Below are 20,131 nucleotides of genomic sequence, written 5' to 3' on the forward strand. Positions count from 1 at the left end.
ATTGATACGATACCATGTGCAATTGACAAACAATTCATCCTCAATTGAAACCATCATCTCCCAAACAGCAGTTAGCCCTAAACTAAGTCCATCTGGCCGGAATTTGGGATGCTTTTATTTATATTTGAGGTTGGTAGAGCTGTTTTTTCGACTTTTCTGTGAATGAATCGTTAACGCTTATAATTACACTGGACGGCAAAAAAGAATTTTTTCTCGAGCCCTGCTGTTTCTGATGTAAAATGACCTCCTGAATCCGAATATGACATCCGTTTTCCTCCATCACCCACCATTTTCGGGGGGAAGCCCCCCTCTAATTTTATCACTTTTGCAATAATTTGGAGGAATGAAAAGGATTATATTAGCATTTATGTTTCTAATTACGTTTTTGAGAGATGAAAAGTTCCAAAACATGATAATGAATGGTAAGGATGTAGATTTGTGGGATTAGTTTCCGTTAATGATTTTAAAAACGCATTACAATTATCAACTTTTCCTTTTTGTCGCAATTTTTTCACTTATTTTCTTCATCTTTCAGCTCCCATTTCATCTTCCCCTACCCGAAATATCCCAGAATGATGGAAAAATATATCACCAGCTAATGTTAGCAATGATAAAAATATTTAAGAACACGGCATAGAAAAAATACTGAAAATTTGTTTTCAGAACGACACAAAAATCATTCATTATATCGAGAACTCTCTACCCATTTCTTAAAGTATGGCCATAGAATGCGTTTTGTCAGGAAGTCATTGAGAAATTTCAGAGCATCAGGGCCTTGTCTTAAATTCAGCCTCCGCGATAAATAATGGAGCAAATATTTTTTACCGAGTGAATGATTTTTTTTTACCAATTCCAATATTATTTTGTAGATATCAAGTCATGTAATAATGTGAGGTGGCATTTTCTATGGAGTGGCGGATGGAGCCTATGTGAAATTTAGAAATAATAAATTTGTCGAACCTATGGTTATCCAATGCCCTCATGCGTACACGGGGAGGGACGTATGGTAAACGTGTAAAGACATGAAAATCTGTATGTCAAAGTAGAACTGAGGGTATGATGCACATTTTAAAAAAGCTAGAAGTTCCCATGGAAATACCTCCGTTAAGACGGCCAAGGGCTCCGCTCCAGGGTGTCATAAAACGACCGTTTTCGAAATTAGAATCCTGAGGGTCAGGGATCGGTGATTGAAGAAGGTATAAGGGTCTCAGCTGGTATCTTTCTGGTAGGTCTTTTTGTATGAGTCCCAGGAAAACAACTCACTTTGTCGAGGTTTGAACGCTTTTAATAGAAGCATGGTCTTCGATCGTATCCAAAGATAACGAAATGAACTTCGATGAAACGTGCAAGTACATCGCATGAAAAACCTCCACTCTCTTCACCATAGACCATTTGAGAATCGGTGTCTTGAAGCAAAACATAAAAACGGTGAATGTTGAGCGTTAAAACCCATACAGCTTCAATAACCTTACCGCGGCGCGGCTAATCCAACTCCCGACGCGCGGAGAAGAACCCTGCCGCCCGATCGAAAAATCAATGTAATTTCCGGCGACGCAAACTTATTTCAAAGAAAACTGCATAAAGACCTCAAGAAATCTTCAAACAATGCTCTCATATAAGTTACTCTGCGCGACCTTGCCGAAAACCTATTTGAAACTCTACCTAAATGTAAAACTTCGTCGAAAAACAGTATCCGCCATTTTGTTACTGCACGGTAAGAATTTATGGGCTGTATTCTTTAATATTACGGAAAATTAAAGAAAAAACACCATGCTAACAGATTATGTGGTTTTTTATTCGGCAAGAATCCACCCATAACTTCACCATTCACTTACTTTGGAAGATTTTCAGAGAAAATTGAAGACGGGCGTTTTTATGGAAATTTGCTCACGTTTGAGCCTCTGTATCTCAGTAACGGGGAGGATCTATGTCAAATGAAGTACATGTCAATAAATTTCAATCATGTTTGAGTATACCTGCGAAGTTTCAAGTTTATAACTCCAAAAAAGCCATTTCGTAATTTTGTCCGGCTTTTTCCGATTTCCGCCCACTGTGCATCGCAACAAATACCTCTTTCTCTTATTCTTAAAACTGTATATGAATTTTACTCTGGCTGACAACTGGCGGCCAGGGCCAGGTTAAGCTGCAAGTGCTTGCTTTACCACTTGTACAGTAATTTGACGAAATACTAGGTCAAACTACTATTGCTGCTTCTGAACTGCTTTCTTTGTGAATACAACAGCCGCCCCCGAGAAAAACATTACATCTTACGGAGCTGGCCTCTGCGAGAAAGCTTCACTCATGGTTATAAAAATGTCGCTCATGTTTCTCTGGTTCTGACAGAAAATATTCACTTGCCACCATTGCACATCAAACCAGGAAAGGTGAAATATTTTGTGAAAGCGATCGACAAGACAGGAGCTGAATTTCAATTTTTAACTTAGTCTTCGTTTTATTGAGGCAAAAACCGAGGAAGAAATTCGTGGGCCCCCAGAATAGGAAACTTTTCCAAGATTCGACGTTTATGAAACACCTGAATCAAAGAAAATTGAGCTTGCCTTGGATTCTGAAACGTGTGTTAGTACTTTTTGGGTGAATTACTGTCATCGTATTAGGACATGTGGTGTAACATCACTAAAAAATGCATTTCCTTCATTCACACCTGGAGCTTTTCATAGATTATTTTGGAGCAGTTTCGAATTAACATTGGGAACGGTTCCATGAAGAGATTTTCAGAGAAGTTGAATGCGGGCATGTTGGTATGTATATTAGGCCTACTGCTGGTTTTTTTTATGAGAAACGTCTACCTCAGTGTATAAAAGGAAATCAAATACCAAAAACCTTATGTTATTCATCGTTCTTCACATTTGTTATTTTTCTCTTTGTTGATACGCGTGTGGTATTGAGGGCGCCAGCTTGGTGGCGTACCTTCTGAACTGTTGGCACAAATTTTCAGTATTTTTTCTATGCCGTGTTCTTAAATATTTTTATCATTGCTAACATTAGCTGGTGATATATTTTTCCATCATTCTGGGATATTTCGGGTAGGGGAAGATGAAATGGGAGCTGAAAGATGAAGAAAATAAGTGAAAAAATTGCGACAAAAAGGAAAAGTTGATAATTGTAATGCGTTTTTAAAATCATTAACGGAAACTAATCCCACAAATCTACATCCTTACCATTCATTATCATGTTTTGGAACTTTTCATCTCTCAAAAACGTAATTAGAAACATAAATGCTAATATAATCCTTTTCATTCCTCCAAATTATTGCAAAAGTGATAAAATTAGAGGGGGGCTTCCCCCCGAAAATGGTGGGTGATGGAGGAAAACGGATGTCATATTCGGATTCAGGAGGTCATTTTACATCAGAAACAGCAGGGCTCGAGAAAAAATTCTTTTTTGCCGTCCAGTGTAATTATAAGCGTTAACGATTCATTCACAGAAAAGTCGAAAAAACAGCTCTACCAACCTCAAATATAAATAAAAGCATCCCAAATTCCGGCCAGATGGACTTAGTTTAGGGCTAACTGCTGTTTGGGAGATGATGGTTTCAATTGAGGATGAATTGTTTGTCAATTGCACATGGTATCGTATCAATATGCAGTTTGCCATTCAGAAATGCATTTTCGGAATATTCTCTTCGCTAAGGGTTTGGTAACATTAGAAACTAGGGAGATAAGGTGTACAAAAATGTATCCATTAACCAATGGGTATTTTGCTGCATACCTCCGCAGTAGTATACCATAAATTAGTAAACATGCTGTTATTAGCAATTGCTTAAGCCACTCTTTTCCAGCATACCAATATTTGCTACATATCCCTATCGAAACACTATAAAGTTAAATTTAGAAAGAGCAGTTATCAGTGAGCCGTATGGAGCCAATATTCAAAATTAAGCTGATTTTTTATTCAAAGCAAAGACTTTCGGCATTTTATTTGGCATCTCTTCAAGCAAGTAATTTAGTATCTTGTACCAAACCAAACCAAAGTACCTACTTCACCAAACCTCCGATAGAATGATAGACTAAGCCAAGCACGTATGATTACGCAAATGTTTCTTTGAAATTGGTTCAAATATCTTATAAATTTATTTGATATTTTCAAATGAGGTAGGCAGAATTCAATATAAGCCATTTACAGTGCTTAACAAATTGAATATGCAATAAAAGGTGGAAGTTATCAAATTAACCCATTTACGGCCAACGTTGCGAAAACGCAACATTATTGAGGAATGCAAAAAAAATGTTTCAATAGAATTTTATTCATGTAGAATTCGCTTTTTTCAATAAAAATAAGTGTATACTGATTTTAAGGGATATTATTATGACATTTAATAAGTATTTCGATATTTATAAAAATACTCAAAATGTGTCAATTTTCGAGTCTCCTGATAAGCAAGATAAATAATTTTTCCTAAGAGTAACTATTCCCTTTATTAAGTTTTTTATTCGTCCATGTGGACGTAGAAATTTCAATTAATAGATATTGAAGCTTATATTTCGTCAGGGAGTCAACATTAAGCAAAAATCAGATCCGGAAAATAATGTTGCGTTTTCGCAACGTTGGCCGAATCCGGTATCTATAGGCAATTATGCAACCCGCGTTACCACATATTTCCGTCTCGTAGGATTATGCCGTTTTTACTGTCAGATATAATCCTACGCCTTTTTTATGCCTCGTATTTGAGAGATATCGTCATATTTTATAATTAAAATTCTTAGATATTACATTTCCAATAAGATGCTGCATTATTTTAACTAAATCAAATATAAATTAGAGATGCATTACGGCTTGAAAGAAATGAGTCGAAGTGAATATTTTTGCAGAAGATAACGTATTTTCCAGTTTTCAATTGACATTTTTATAACAACAGATTGAATTACAACAAATAATGACTATTTATGAATTACATGAAAGCATTTCGGGTGCAATGGAACACAAAACTTGGTACATTCAATCCGAATTAGTCCTTCCTTACTTCACGATTCAGCGATATCACCGACTTCCACAACACTATATTGGTGAAAGAAGACGATAAGGCGTAGATTTGGTTTGGTAACGATTGAACCAAAACATATTCAGATTAATAAAAAATAATCTACACTTTTCAGACAATTCCTGTCTCGACAAAAATGACAGATTTGTAAATTATGACCTCAATTTGACGACTTGAATTAAAAATTATTACAAATCGGAATATTTGCGCATAAATTTTGAAATAATGAGAAAATGGTACCTTACTTTGGTCACTACAGTGCATAAATGTTCTTTTAAAACAAGCCTTTTAGATTTTGCTTTTAACTTTGGTGCTTATGTTATTCAGACGGTTTTAGGGTTCAACCAGGCGATAGAAAATTACTTCCATCGAAATTTAGGCTTGGAAGCAAGTGTTATTCTGGAATTTCTCAAGGTTATCCCTGATCCCTCGAATCATCGTATGTTTACCGATAACTTCTTTTCATCTTGAAGACTATTTATTGCTTTGAAAGAAAAAGGATTATTTTTCACTGGAGCCATCCATGAAAATATAACGGAGGAGTGCCTGATAGAATATAATAAAACCATCGACGTGAAACCGAGAGGAACATGAAAACAAACATTTGATAAAGCCGAAGGTCTTAGTATTGTTCGATGGAATGATAACTAGATTGTCCCTGTAGACAGCAATACAAGTTTTTCGCTTCTATTGGGCAGCAGAAGTTTCAGCAGAAAAAAGGAAAATACTATTTCACATACTATTCCATGTTAATAAAAGAAAATACTATTCGTGCCTTTTGGGAGTATATTAAATACATGGGAGTTGTGGACCTACTTGATAATGCAAATTACCGCACAAGAATTCAGAGGAAAAAAGGTCCTAGCTTATCAACTTACTGGACAGCGTTTGTACTAACGCCAGGAGATTGTACAGGTTATGCAACGGAAGTAAATTTCACTGGTAGACTTCAAATCGTATCTAGCAGGGACGCATCTAAAAAGTGAAGTGAATCAGTCATTAGTGACGTACCCCTATACAGTTCGCGTCCTTAAACATAGAAAAAGTTAGGCTATGTAATTCATCGCGGATTCGTGAAGCATGAAAGGACGAACTTGGCCATAGAGTTAAAAAAAATTCAGTAGTTGCCGAAACAGTGTAAAAGCCAAACCATGCATGAATGTACGAAATTTTATGTTCTATTGCACCCAAAATGCTTGAGTATTTCATAACTAGCCATTAATTGTTGTAATTCAATCTGCAATAATAAAATTAAAGTCAATGAAAAAATGTGAAATACATGCTCTTCTGAGAAAATTTTCGCTTTGACTTATTTCTTTCAAACCGTGAAGTATTTCTATTTTATAGTGGATTTAGGTCAAATAGCAACAACATCTCATTAAAAACATAATATCTAAGGATTTTATTTATCCAATATGACGATACTTGTCATATACGTGGCATAAAAAGGTATAGGATTATATCCGACAGTAAAAACAGCATATTCCTCTGAGACGGCAATGTATTGTAATGCGGGGTGCATAACTGCATACAGATACTGGATTCGGCCAACGTTGCGAAAACGCAACATTTTTTTTTTTACCATAAGCAAATTTGTTTGAAGGCCCATATTTTCAATTTACCTTATTTAGCATATTATTAGGTAAAATGAAGAGAAAAAATTATATATTTTCAAGTATTTCTTCACTTGGCCGATAATGGGTTAATGAAGCATCGTTTTTCTCCAAGCTATTTCCGAATTGAATGAAACAAACACGTTCTCTTGAAAGGTTTCATTTGTGCCCGGTGCACACCGCTAATTCTTGTTCAGTCATTGGGTCAACTTTCGAAATAATGCCGTAGGTTACTTCCAAACGGGCGTGACCGGCAGTTTTAATAGCTTATGAATTCAATTACATTGTTGAATCGATAAGTCCCCCACAAGTCTGTTTGGAAGGCCTGGGAATTGAATACTAAGCGAATGGAGAATACGAAGAAATCATGAAAGCACGCATTTAAGAAGGAAATCAATTCAAATTTAAAAGTAATAGGTAAGACTCCTTTTAAGCGGGAAGGTCAGATCTGATTATTCGAAGGAGCTTCCCGAAGCATAAAAGGCCAACGTGTCGACCAAACAAGCAAATATAGTACAGTACATTTCCTTTTAACATTATGTCAAAAATACATTTTCAATAAATAATTTCGGCAGGCCAATGGCTAAGTAACCAATCACTAGAGCATTAATCGGAAGAAACAGTAAAATAAAATGTATCAATTTAATGGAAAAATGTTTTTATGTTTATTTCCAGTTCGAATGTTAGAACCCTGCTTTTACGCTTAAAATATTTCGCTTTTTTTCGAGGAGCCAATCTCAATTCTCAACTAAACAATGCTGGACAAAAGTCGAAAGAAGTGCAAATTTTTCCTTTAATTTTAAATTCTCCTGCGAGTTACTGTAAAATTTACCTACAGGAAACATTTGCCATTATAAAACAAGCTTTGCAAATAATATGTAGAGGTCAATTAGGATTGGAGGGGGGTGATTCCGATTGCGCTGGGTGCCATTAAAGTCAAGCAGCCTTTCTGGCTAATAAAGCCTATTTCCTGGCTTCCATAGTCTCTTCCCTATCCATCAAAGTCGATTCCAACCTATTTCAAAGGCTCTGTTCCCTTCCTCGACCCCTCCCACCTCTCCTCACACCATAAATGTCTGTCACACAATGACTACAAAAACGCCCACTCCATTCATAGCTTCTCGAAACTGACGTAAGAACGCCACAACTAGTTGAGATGCAAAACAGAGAGGAAAATCGCGATGCGCTGCTCTCATTTATTTCCAGAGAACATTAAAACGTGTCATTAGTAGTTAACGTAAGAGAACATTAGAGGTTAACATTTTATTTTCCGCCGATTGACCCGAAAAATGTTTGCAGAACTTTTGGGCTAAGTTATGCGCAAATAATCACGAGTAAAATCCGTGGTTACAATCTCATCCAATAGACCTTCCGCAATGTTCAAAGAAGGAAATTTTCTCAAAGAAAGGAATTTCGCAATGCTCAATGACCAGAAGAAAGGAGGAAATGAATATGACACATCGAATGAGACTTCACTTGAATTTACACCGGAAGCCATCAGGTCCGCACTTGCATGCTTCACTGAATTCATGTTTGATACTACATGTACTGAATTGTACAAACCTGTTTAGCGTCTATCGCCAACAACACTTGCAAGTTTATCAGCAATCACTCAAGTCCCTAATAGCTAAGAGAAGGATGACAATTAGATCTTTTTTTAAATATGCAAGCAGTGCGATCTTAAACGTTTCAAGTAACGGCTGATGTCCTAATATCCCCACCACACGCCTATAGAGGTGACTCGCGGGATAGGACGTAAATGTTGATATTAACGATATACGATTAATATATACGATTTAGTTCCACTGTTAGATGGCATATGATATTTGAGAATGACCTATTTTACAAGTCAGTAAAATCTTCAGGGGTAATTTTTTCCATTTATATCCTGTATTCTTTTCATTCAGGCTCCATGATCATTGCATTTCCGCCTCTTCTCTAAACACTAGGGAGGTATTTTCCAGTGATTTTGGAAGAGCGAATGCATTTCGGAGAAGGAGATACATTCCGGTGGGGGTTTAAAACCCCGTCCGCGTGGCCTTGGCGCTTAATTGGTGCAATAAACCGCCATGCTTTAAATACTACCGGGCAAGATGTGAGAATAATTACACCCATCTTCGGCAAAACAACATTTTTGTGGCCTTGAGTTGATCCACTCGTTCCATGCTGTGACATTGAAAGTGATCCCGTCCCAAATCAGATTTAAAAAATTTTCTGTCTGGTATAGATTACCAATTGCAATTAAATAGAATTTAAAATTTTCATTCAATTTTTCTTAGCCTCACCGATTTCCTTGATTCACTTCGATTCCTGGGTAGTCTCTCTCTAGATATATATGTAGACAGACACCAATAGATTTGTAATCCTTGGCACATGAGTCCACTTCCCACCAAAGTGACACTAAAAACAGACAGAAAAAAGAAGACCTGTAAATAGTGCAATAGAAATTTTCCTCTCAGTACTCCACCTAGAAAAATATATAAAATAGCCTCACTCAAGGAAAAGCAAATATGTATTTATGAAAATGGGGAAACGCACCCCTGATAGAAGACAGCCATCAATAGCTAGCCGGAATCTTACCAATCACAATGATTCGTTTTAATAATTAATATTATCCCATATATGTTGATATTCTTTTGGCGAATGATGGAAAGTCATTTGGAATGAGCCAGCATTTTTATGTTAGGTTCGAAGAACAGTTCTGTATTAGTAAGGATAAATTACAGCAAAACCACGGTATAAAAAACGTCAACATAGTATTCGACTCCTCTCTTCTTCCGCCGACTTTCGTTCGGGAAGGCGCGAGGGGCGTAAGGCGATGACGGTCGCTGACCATGAATGCGGCCTCCGAGCGACCACCTCGCCGTCATGGGTGTGACGTGCGGCTGTAGCTCGTGATAAATTATTGGATTCCTGCAGAACTGTTCAGCGGTCGTAAAAAGGTAGTGAATTTTGGACAGATAGGGCTGTAAAGTTGTGGGTTACCCCTGAAAATGATGTTATTTAAAAAAATCGGAAAAATTAAATGTAATTGCATTTATGCTCTTTGAGCGACCTCTAAATGTTAAAAGATCGAGCTGAATTTTTTAGTATATCCATTCTGCACCCCATAGACGTAGACACCATCAGCCTGCACCATATTTTAAGAGGCAGAATATAAAAATCCGAGAAAAATAAAAAAATTAGCAGCACCCTACCCTAGGGTCTCGTGTTGCGCAATTAATGAAATTTAAGCACCAATGATTGTTTAAATTGTGTAAATTTAAGCACTAAAAATGAACGATGTGTTCATTGCCCGAAGCCAGTGTTTACCCATTTGGATTTCTATGAGGTCAATAACTTATAAGAATAAACATTACTAAATTGGATATTGTTTTTTCCTTCATTGTTTTTCTCGGTATTCAGACGTGGAGCTCCTACTTCTTCCCAAAATACCATGCATTGCCATAGATTACCTTTGCAGCGATTAGCCTTAGGATTTAGCCGAAAAAGTACAGTTGAGAATGGCGCTAACGACTTCTGTTTTTCATTACCGCAATCAGGGATCTCTTGATACAAGGCATTGCAACCAAAACAATAATTGTTCGTAGTACAACCAGGCAATCAAAGAGAGCTTAACTGACAGCCAGAAAGATTATTGTAGAGGAGACTGCTGTATGCGTAACATGCATGACTTATCATTTTTTCTCATCATATTAGTTGCAACACATGACCTCAACATTATTATAACTGTCCCTAGTGCAAGCTACCGTCATTATTTTCTTAATTATTCCGATTTTATTCTTTCATAAAAAACACAACACAAGAATCTTTAGTGGTAGATGTTACAACGGAAATTCAAAGCTTCCGGTTGCCGTAGTACTGAATGTATCAGTTTGAGTCGATTTTATCTTCGGTATAGGATATAACTTAGTTCAATTTAAGAATTTTAAGAAAACTTTATTGCAATCAATATTTTTGACGAAAAGACAAAAATGTTATTCAAATTGAGGACATGTCCGCAAAAGTGAGGACATCGAACTGAGAAGAAAAGCTAAATTTCGACATTAGGAGCAGCCATACGTCTCGATTAGTAACTAACTCCAATGACGCCACGACCAAAGCAAATCGTTTGCGTCAAACCACCGGCTGAAAGCATGGCTGGACTTAGTTGAAGTGACTCACGTCAATGGGTGCGATGCTGCATGGTGCGTCTCTTTTATCAATGCCGTGCACGGAATTGCAAAAACTTCGCCAGTAAACAAACGATTCTAACCTGAACTACAACGTAAAAACACGATGGCAACTTTCCCCAATTGAAATCATGAAGCCTAAAACAGCGCTAGGGCACTTACCAATGTTTTGACCTCTGTCACTTTTTCTCCACATCTTCAGAGGTACCACGTCGACTTTCCGCCGAAATTAGACATGTTTAGTAAACATGATATCCATTCTTGTAAAAAAAATCAAGGCCGCAGCTAGTCCCAAGAAAAGGAAAGAAAACTTTTCATTCCAAATTCTTGCCAAGAGGATTTAGCAATTAAGGAATTAATAGCTTCAGTTACTCTAAAAATTAAATTTTAAAATATCACCGGCCATGATTTCAGTGAATAGCAAAGTTCGCTCAGAGTGCTTGCGGCCTGAATGTCACCTCAACTGCCTCCACTGATGTTTGGTCAGCGAACAGTGCCCAAGCCGACACTTCATGAGTGCACCAAGCACAAGAGGACGACGACTCTTCAAGTAAACACAATCTGGCCAGGGTGTTTTTTGAGGACCCGTAAGTTTTCGAAAACAAATGAAAATTGCAATGCTTCCATCGTCTCTGAAACAAGATGAGCGGGTCGCCAAGGCATAACTCTCGCTTTATCTTCAAGACAATCGCTTTCCTAGCGAAGAAGAAATTTCCCTCCCTGCGTTAGACGACCGTCTTTCACATCTACGCCAACCATTGACATTCCGTCTCCATCTACATCTACATCCTACCCCGTAAGCCGCCTAAAAGGCGTGTGGCAGGGGTGTTAGGACACCAGCAGTTTCTACACAAAAAGGAAATGCGAAATTACGGTTAGCATTTATTAAATTTCTTTGTGTTTCAGGGGAAAAACGAATTCCCACATTTATCCCTTCAACTAAATATATCTCTCTTAATTTATCGTTTCTGGCGGACCTGGAAATATAGTAACGCTCTAATATTATGCTCTCCGTGCCGCTCTTAAAGATTTCTATTCTCAATTGTTCAAGCAATATAATTGTTAGACTAACGCGCAGCCTCCGAGTCTCCAGCTGCTCCCAGCCTAGTTCACTTAACATCTGGGTAACACTGACTGTACGTTGTTTTGACAAACCGTACAGCCTTCCTTTGTATTTTATTCAGTCCGCGGATAAATTCTTTCCGCACCGGATCCCATATGCTCGCTGTATATTCAAGGTGCGGTCGGACGAGTGCGAAATAGCACCTTTCTTTTACTTCCTCATCCGAAATTCTTCCCACAGTACGCTTGACGAATCCTAATTTCTTCAGAGATATGCCGCAAATACTCCTTATATGTGTTTCCAAGGAGAGGTTAGTGGTTATGGTAACTATCAGGTACTTCACTTCGTCTGTTACCTTTATGTTAATACCATCCACAGCATAATTATGGTTATAGTAGGACGAATTCCGCAAGAAATGTACCGATATGCATTTGCTCAGGTTAAGTTCGAGTCCCCACTCTTGGCTCCACAAATGAACGTCGTTTAAGTCCGATGATAGAATTTCATAGTCAGAGTGATCAGTAATTTCGCGATGGATGACAGCTTCGTCAGCAAATCAACGTATTTTACTGCTTATTCGGGAGCAGAGGTCATTAATATATAATTAACAAAAGGGGGCCGATTACGCTTCCTTGTGGAACACCTGATGTATCTTTAACTACATCAGAGGTAATTGCGGTCAAGAACTATTTTTTGCTCACCAGCGCTCAGAAAGTCGCGTATCCACTTTACCACTGTTTCATTTAATCCGCATGAATGAAATATGTATAAAAGTTTATAGTGAGGTACCGCGTGAAAAGCTTTCTTAAAATCTAGAAATAATGCGTCAACTTGTCTACTCGATTCACTAGATTTGAGAACGTGGTGAAGAAAGAGCGTGAGCCGTGTTTCGCATGATCTTCCTTTTCGGAATCCGTGCTGATAGCCATGGAGGAAGTTACAACTGTTCAAGAAAGTCATGATAATGCCGACGACGATATGCTCAAGTATCTTGATGATGTTAATTGATGCTAATGAAGTTGGACGATAGATGCTTGGGTCACGTCACTTTCCCTTTTTGAATATCGGTATAACGCTTGCAATTTTCCAGTCCAGCGGTGACATTCCTTCAGACAGTGACTTCTTGAATATTGACTCCAAGTGAGTTGCGATCTGTGAAGCTAACTCCTTGAGGACACGCTCGGGTATTCTCTCCAGACCATAGAGGTTTACTATTCTTTATCGATTGTGGTTCTTTAGTTATCCCGTCGCGTTGTATAGAGATTTATTCCATCGGTTCCTTAGTACATGGGATGTCTGAATTAAATTCAATAACGTCTGCAGTGTATACACTTCGAAGTAGGAATTTAACGTGTTAGCTTTGTCAATATTTTCGGTGACAAGTTTACCATCTTCATCAAATAACGAATTTGCGATTGAAGATTTTTCCTGACGCTCTCTCGCATACGATTAAAAAGATTTCGGATTTTCCTCGAGTACTTTTTTCTTGAATTTCACAGTGCAGTTCGCATTCATTTCTTGGCTATTGAGCGTTGTGCGGAGTAACTTTATTTTGCTTCAAGTTCCTTCGATTTATTGCCCAACGTAATGGACTCTTTGTACAATTTGTGTAGATTTATCTGTTTCCTAAGTTCCCTTCTGACATCTTTGTTGTACCAACGTGATACTTTATTATCACATACCAGTTTTCGCGGGATATGTTCGTTGATTCCTTGCCGCAGAATTTCTAAGAATTGTTTCCTTTTTACATCTGTGCTTTTACCCTCTGACTTTTTTTAGGCAGTCATACAGCATATCGCCAAATTTGATGAAGTTGCATGTATGAAATAAGTAAATATTGCGTTTGTGTTTTACAGCTGAAACTACATCAGCTTTAGACGCCGGAAAGATTACTCTGTGATCACTTATACCATCAATAATATCTATTTGTTTTATCAACTTAGGATGACTTATTTCCTCTCATTTTCTATTTTCTTTGAATTATTTCCTTATTTGAAAAACGTACAGCGAGAAAAGGAGAGAAAAGTACTCTTACAACGATTACTCATTAGGACCCGATTGATGTAAACGCTTAAGAGGATGCATCACTCGGTTCCGTTCGGAGGATCGGTCTCTCTTCGGGAGTAACTCGTATAAACGTATCAACTATCATCTTGATTTAATGAGTAGACTTTTTTAACATTTGCCTGCATGAAAACTTTGAAAACTGTTTTCTCGGCCGATATTTTTTAGAAACACTCAAATGTTGACAACGTTCTAGTCAACGTGCACTGAAAATAACGAGATGCTAGCATAAGTTTGAAACGAGTGACTTGTCACGGAAAAACAAATAAAGGAGGTGGTCGAAAGAAATGAATGACCCTCTTATATTGCCATTGCCAAGAGAACTGCTTTCCCTTCCACTGCACTCCCAACAATGAAGAGAAGCTTTTCACTCTCTCATCTTGCAACTTCCCGGACATACGAAGCACAAATTAACATCTTATTAAATATGAGCAGTACAATCTCCAAATTTCAGAATGAGGTAAATTTTTATATGGATCTATGCTCTGTGCCCTGGAAATTTCAAAATGATAGCTTTAAGTTTTAAGCGAGATAAAATTCCGAGAAACACACAAGTACCACCAAGCAAGATTAATGAGACCTCTTCATGCAAGCACTGAGAGCGGTCGCAGAGAAGCTAAACATTGCAGAGCACCACTATGTTCTGGCTGTTTGGGTCACCGGATAATAGGGGCAGCAGCCCTCACGGGTTCATATTACCGGAGTTTTCGTCGGTTAACTGAGAAAAATCCGTTTAAATTTCATTATTAATAGATGGTATTTGCCAACACTTGCGTGAACATATGAAATTTTTCAAAACAATAGAAACCGATATAGTGCACTTTCTCTCTCCGCAGAATAACTATCCTAAACACGTGCCTCTTTCAAATTCTCTCTTACTGCTGCATAAACTAAAAACACACGTCACCATGCGTGGAGGCTGAACGAATAATTTTAATGTACTCTTTGAGTTTTAGATAAATATTTTCAGTTTTTGTATTTTTCATAGTTTTAGTATAATTAATAGATAAAAGAAGAAGAATAAATTTTATTCCCCAATAATCTTCCTTGGTACATTTCTTATCCATGCATGCATATTTACGCAAATAATTTAAATTTTTGGGCGTGTTGCCAATATGTGAAACCATTCCTTTGTGAAAAATAACAGGTAACGTTTTTTAAGGATCACTTAACGAATTTTTGTGGCAAAATCCGAGTTTGATAACTGACCTGAATTTAACGATGTAACTAAGCTATTGAACCCGGTCGTGCCAACAAAAATTCATTAATTACACCTTTCAAAGTGTTATATTTTACTGTACATAAAGATTTGAAACCGTGCGTGGAGAATGCGTATCCACCAAATCCGCGCCAAAAATCATGCACTACAGTATGATCACGAAGGAGATTGGGGAGGGAAGAGGCCGTTTGTCACTTGACGTAAACACAAGCTCCGCGGGGGTCGTGCGTGCTACTAACGATGGACGACACTGGGTCGTGCGTGCTACTAACCTGCCAGCACGGCCCACAGGCTCTTGGTGGGGAAGCGCATGGCTGCCACTGTTTATCAGCTCCGGCGCACACTTCCTGCCCGCCGCCTCGTCTTCGAATGAGTGGCCTTCCGAAAAAAGACGCTGAGGAGGAAAAAAATAGCGAAGCGTCGTGCGCGAGAACCGCTTGGCTCGCTTCCCGGACGGCGATGACGCGTCGTCGTCGATCTTAGCCGAGCGAGTGAAGCACGCACCTCCACTCGGCTCCTTGGCGAACTCAGCTCTCGCGGCGGACGCCTTCGTCAAAATTCGCCTCATAAAACTACATCTCAGAAAACACACGACTAAATGTAAATGGGTAAAGATGGGAGCTTAAGTTTGAAGCGAGTGTCCCGTCACCAAAATACGACGGGGAAGAAGAGAAGCGTCCTCTTAAGAGAAAAAAAACAAATACGGAGGTGTAATTTTCAAATTTGGAATCCATATGTATGTCAACGAGGGTCTCGAATCACTTGGAGGAGAGCTCGAGCAGTTCAAGACAGAAGCGCGCGTTTGAAACGGGTGATATATCGAGAAATATGTCTTTTTCCATTTGCCGTGAAATATGGCCGCACCCTCATTGTAACATATCGCTCAAAATTAACTGCACTCACTACGACAGTCCGGAGAGACCCGACGTGCTGTTGTACGGTGCTTTGAGTTCAAACAGTAAATTATGGGAGGAGCTACTTCGGGCCAGAGTCCCTCTGTACTCCGAGAAAATGTCAAAATTATATCCTCAGTTGTTAACAAGGAATACGTCGGAAAAAAGGCGGAATACGATCGATTGAACGAAAGTGATGCATTCTTTTACGGGGATCACTAATTCCGCGGTGAGCCTTTGAACCATTACAATACAGCACCGGCGAAGACTGGCTTCGTATTATTGGCACTAGCTATGCAATACAGGAGTAAGAGCTACATATTACAGAATGAAAAGTACGAGCTCATATTTCGAGTTTCGGCTCTAATGTGCAACAACTCCAAAAATTCATTCGTGTTTTCTGCTCCACAGCTTCACATTTATTAATGCATTAAAAAACGATGTGTTCCCACGAAGTAACAGACCAATTAATATTACTTTCCGTGCTTAACGCATTTTTTCGAGCCTCTTAAACACTCTGTCCGCTCCACAAAAATAATTATAAGGGCTATGAAATAAATATTTCAAATATAAATGTAAAAATTTTGATTTTGAAATCCCGCAAACTGTGCTTCATTGCAATGTCAATCAATGAATTAGACTAAATTACACCACTATTTAAAGATCTCAATACACTAGAAAGGGTTTGAGTGCCCATGAAGCAAACGAAAATATTTAATTATATGCTTGTCTTCCCTCTCTTCATACCTTCAAGATGAATGTTAACAGAAGCATGAAGGAATCCACAGCGGGCTAAAGTGGGGTTTTACGCTTCTCCGACCCAGAGGCGCAGACAGAGCCAAAATCCGTCTCTGCTCCCAGGTGAGCCACGGCAAGGGTATTCGAAGGTGATCTTGGAAGTTCTCATCCATTTCTTCACCACGGAGAACTAAGTTTATTTAACCTCCCGTCGGGCGCAATGGATCTGACAGGCGCATTGCGAGTGTTTTTTCATTTTCCGAGCCACATGGCGGCATAGACCCGTGACGCTTATAGTAGCTGTTTATATCGACACGCTCCAAGCAGCCTTTCGCTTTTCGCATTTACGCCTACAGATCAGTGGCGGACTATTTAGCATAATTAAGCAAAATAATGGCACGTTAATTACAAAATAAAAGCACGTTAATTACAAAATAAAAGCATTATTATCTAAATAAGTCAGCAAAATAAAGAAACACTGATCTCATAATATTCTCATGTTAAAATACATTACTTAAAATAATACTCAATACCTTAAAGAACATGTTAGATTGCTTCTTGCTGGATCGGTCCGGGGCCGTATGACGGCATGTAAAGAGGTCTATGCACAGCAGGAAAGACATCATGTAAGTGTTCGACTACATTAATAATGGTGCTTTAAACTTTAAAGGTCTACCACGCAGCCATCATAAGAGTTAATAGTTTTTTCGCTTCTGTGCCTGTCGGGCACATTGCGCCTGAACTCAACAATTCCAATATTGCGCCTGACAAAAGGTTAATAGCTTAAAGAGCATGTTAGATCGCTCCTTGCTGGATCGGTAGAGGGCCGTATGACGGGGTCTTAAGGGGTATATGCATCGCACGTAAGACATTATTGTGTCCCACTACACAAATAATGGTGCTTTAAACTTTAAATGTGCACCATTGAACCACACAAAGAATTGTTAATGTTTTTCACACATGCTCCTGAACTCAGCAATTCCATTATTGCCCCTGACGAAAGGCTGAAAGACAGGAGGCGTTCAAGACGAGGGTCCGTTTGAGATGAAGAGGGTGGAAAGGAGGAGGAAAGACGAAGTGTTGGTCATGGTGGGTGAGGAGAGGGAACTACTACTACTTCACTACTACTTGTAGTAGTAAATGAGGAAGGGAGGAGAGAAGACGTTTGGAGCGAGTGGTCAGGGGACGGAGAGATCGAAGGGAGGGGAGGGTTTGAGGGCAGAGGACCTTGTGGTGTTTGAAGAGGGAAGTCCAAGTTGGAGGAGCCGAGAAGTGGCCGAATACTTCAATAATACGTGAAACAGGTGAATAGCACTTGACTTAGTGGTCAAATCAACATCAAAGTGTATAATAACCACCTCAAGGATGTTTGGCAGAGGGTGAGGATTCACCAGAATGCAAAGCTGTAAATGTGGAGAAGTGTTTGGTACTTTGCTGGCGAGTGGACTGCGGACGCCGTGGGCAGCATTGCCGATCATACGACACCAGCGGCGGGCAAAAGAACGATGGTCGTGAAAACATCGGTAGGATTGCAGTTGGTGACCCCGGGTCATTTCCGAGAGAATGATCACTGCCCTACATTTCGACGGCACTTCATGGCAACGAGAAAAAGATCACGCAGAAATTCGAGCATAGATATGTTAGTGCGAGGTCTGAGATGGGTCGGGGGAGAGCCCCACCCTCAGCGATCCGGACTAAACTTAAGGTTAAATAACTGACAGAGTGGGATATGTGAGTGGTGCATGAGCATGGACAATGGTGGAACACAGAAGAGTACAAAGTAATTAAACTTCTGTAAACATCGAAAATACCCACATTATTACATTATACATGAAAATGAGATTACCCATGCAAAGTTAGCATAAAATAAATGATGAACTGAAGATAATTGTGATAAAAAATGTCACTCCTTTTACCAGATGATTGGTTTGGATTGGTAAGGATAGAGCTAGCCCCAGACTAAGGTAAAGAAGAGAGAATGCGGCCCATGTAGGGCATGTTCAGTTCCTGTCTCTGGATTAGCTCGCACACCACGTTGGAATTGCTTGTTGGGCTCACTGGGATTCAAAGCCGGTATTGCTTGGGCAGGAGACAAATACTTTATCCAGCAGGCGACTGCGCCTCCTCGAAAAATCAAATTATAAAAACATTAAATAATAAAGTAAAAGCAACTATCGTCCCCGCGAGAGCGGCGAATGTATTGCGCAACTGTTTCTATTCCTGTTAGCCCCGGGAAAGGATGATATCTCAGAGAGGCTGTGGCGAGAAACGATACATATACATGCCATCATCATGAAAACTTAAACTTTCTAAGTTTACTTCATTGGCTGACGGCCGGAACACTAGGCTTTGCTGGCAATAAATGCTGAAAATTTCGTAGGAAAATCCCTATTTTATACAGGCTCTTGAGCGGTACTTGAAGAACTACAGGAAAAATGTAATCATTTTACAAAAAATGAAATTTTGTAAAAACTATCAGAATGATAAAAAATAGACACGACATAACAAATATAGACAAAAATAAATAAAATGTAGACAGTGCACAGCACTATATTTGTTGTTACTAGCAAGAGAATGCCGTAATTGAAGTCAAATCACATAAATTCACGGCGGGAACGTTGTGGTCGGCTCAAATAGATGTATAAAATAAAAAAACGGATTGATTTCTCCACTTTCTTTTAACCCTAAATTTGCATTTCAACATCGATGGGAGCCGTTTATTATGGCGAAAATATTTTTTCCAATGACATTGTTAAAAGTGTCTTGTTTTGCGGCGCTCGCTTCATTCCGTCAGAGAAGAAGGAAAATCAGCAGTAAAGATGTGATTTGAAGAAAATTAGAAGTAAACGATGTTCCAAGTATTTGATTCGATAAGCTCTCACAGAATATAGCGCGTTCCCTCCGTCCCGATAAAACCTTGTATACCACTTCCAGCCAATTGACAAAAAATAAATATTTTGTGCATATGTTTGTGTTGTGGGTGTAGTGCTATGTTTGCGGTATCAGAAAGTTATATACCATTTCATTTAAATAATACCATTTGATTTAAATTCATTAATACTACATGGAAAATATTTTCAATTTTTCCACATATTTTTTTATTCGCAATTTATACATTTTTTGTATTTCAATAAGTAATTTCCTTAATATAATTTTTCATTTTTTTCTGTTTTCTTTTCTATACACATTTTTAGAATGCCCTGATTCTTATTTTTTTTATTTCTTTCGTGGACATTTAACGACAAAATACCATAAAAATGGAATTTTCTAAAAACTAGAAGAAAAAAGGTATAGATATAAGAAGACTCATAGAAGAGTTACTTGATGAGGCAGTATGAATGTGGTTGTAATCGTTGGATCTTAATTCCAA

At 38.5% G+C, this 20,131-nt stretch overlaps 1 protein-coding gene across 1 annotated transcript in view; it reads right to left on the bottom strand.

Moving 5' to 3' along the window:
- LOC124171605 overlaps window positions 1–15,589 on the bottom strand; it is a 35,715-nt gene extending 20,126 nt beyond the window's left edge. The window contains exons 1-2 of the mRNA XM_046550815.1: window positions 15,403–15,589; window positions 8,898–9,012 (exon numbers count right to left, since the gene is read on the bottom strand). Coding sequence (XP_046406771.1) covers window positions 8,898–9,012; window positions 15,403–15,442 — 155 coding nt within the window. The 5' untranslated portion in view covers window positions 15,443–15,589. The remainder of the gene's footprint in view (window positions 1–8,897; window positions 9,013–15,402) is intronic.
- Between the last annotated feature and the right edge of the window lie 4,542 nt (window positions 15,590–20,131).

Source organism: Ischnura elegans, chromosome X, assembly GCF_921293095.1.
Source record: "Ischnura elegans chromosome X, ioIscEleg1.1, whole genome shotgun sequence".
NCBI lineage: Eukaryota > Metazoa > Arthropoda > Insecta > Odonata > Coenagrionidae > Ischnura > Ischnura elegans.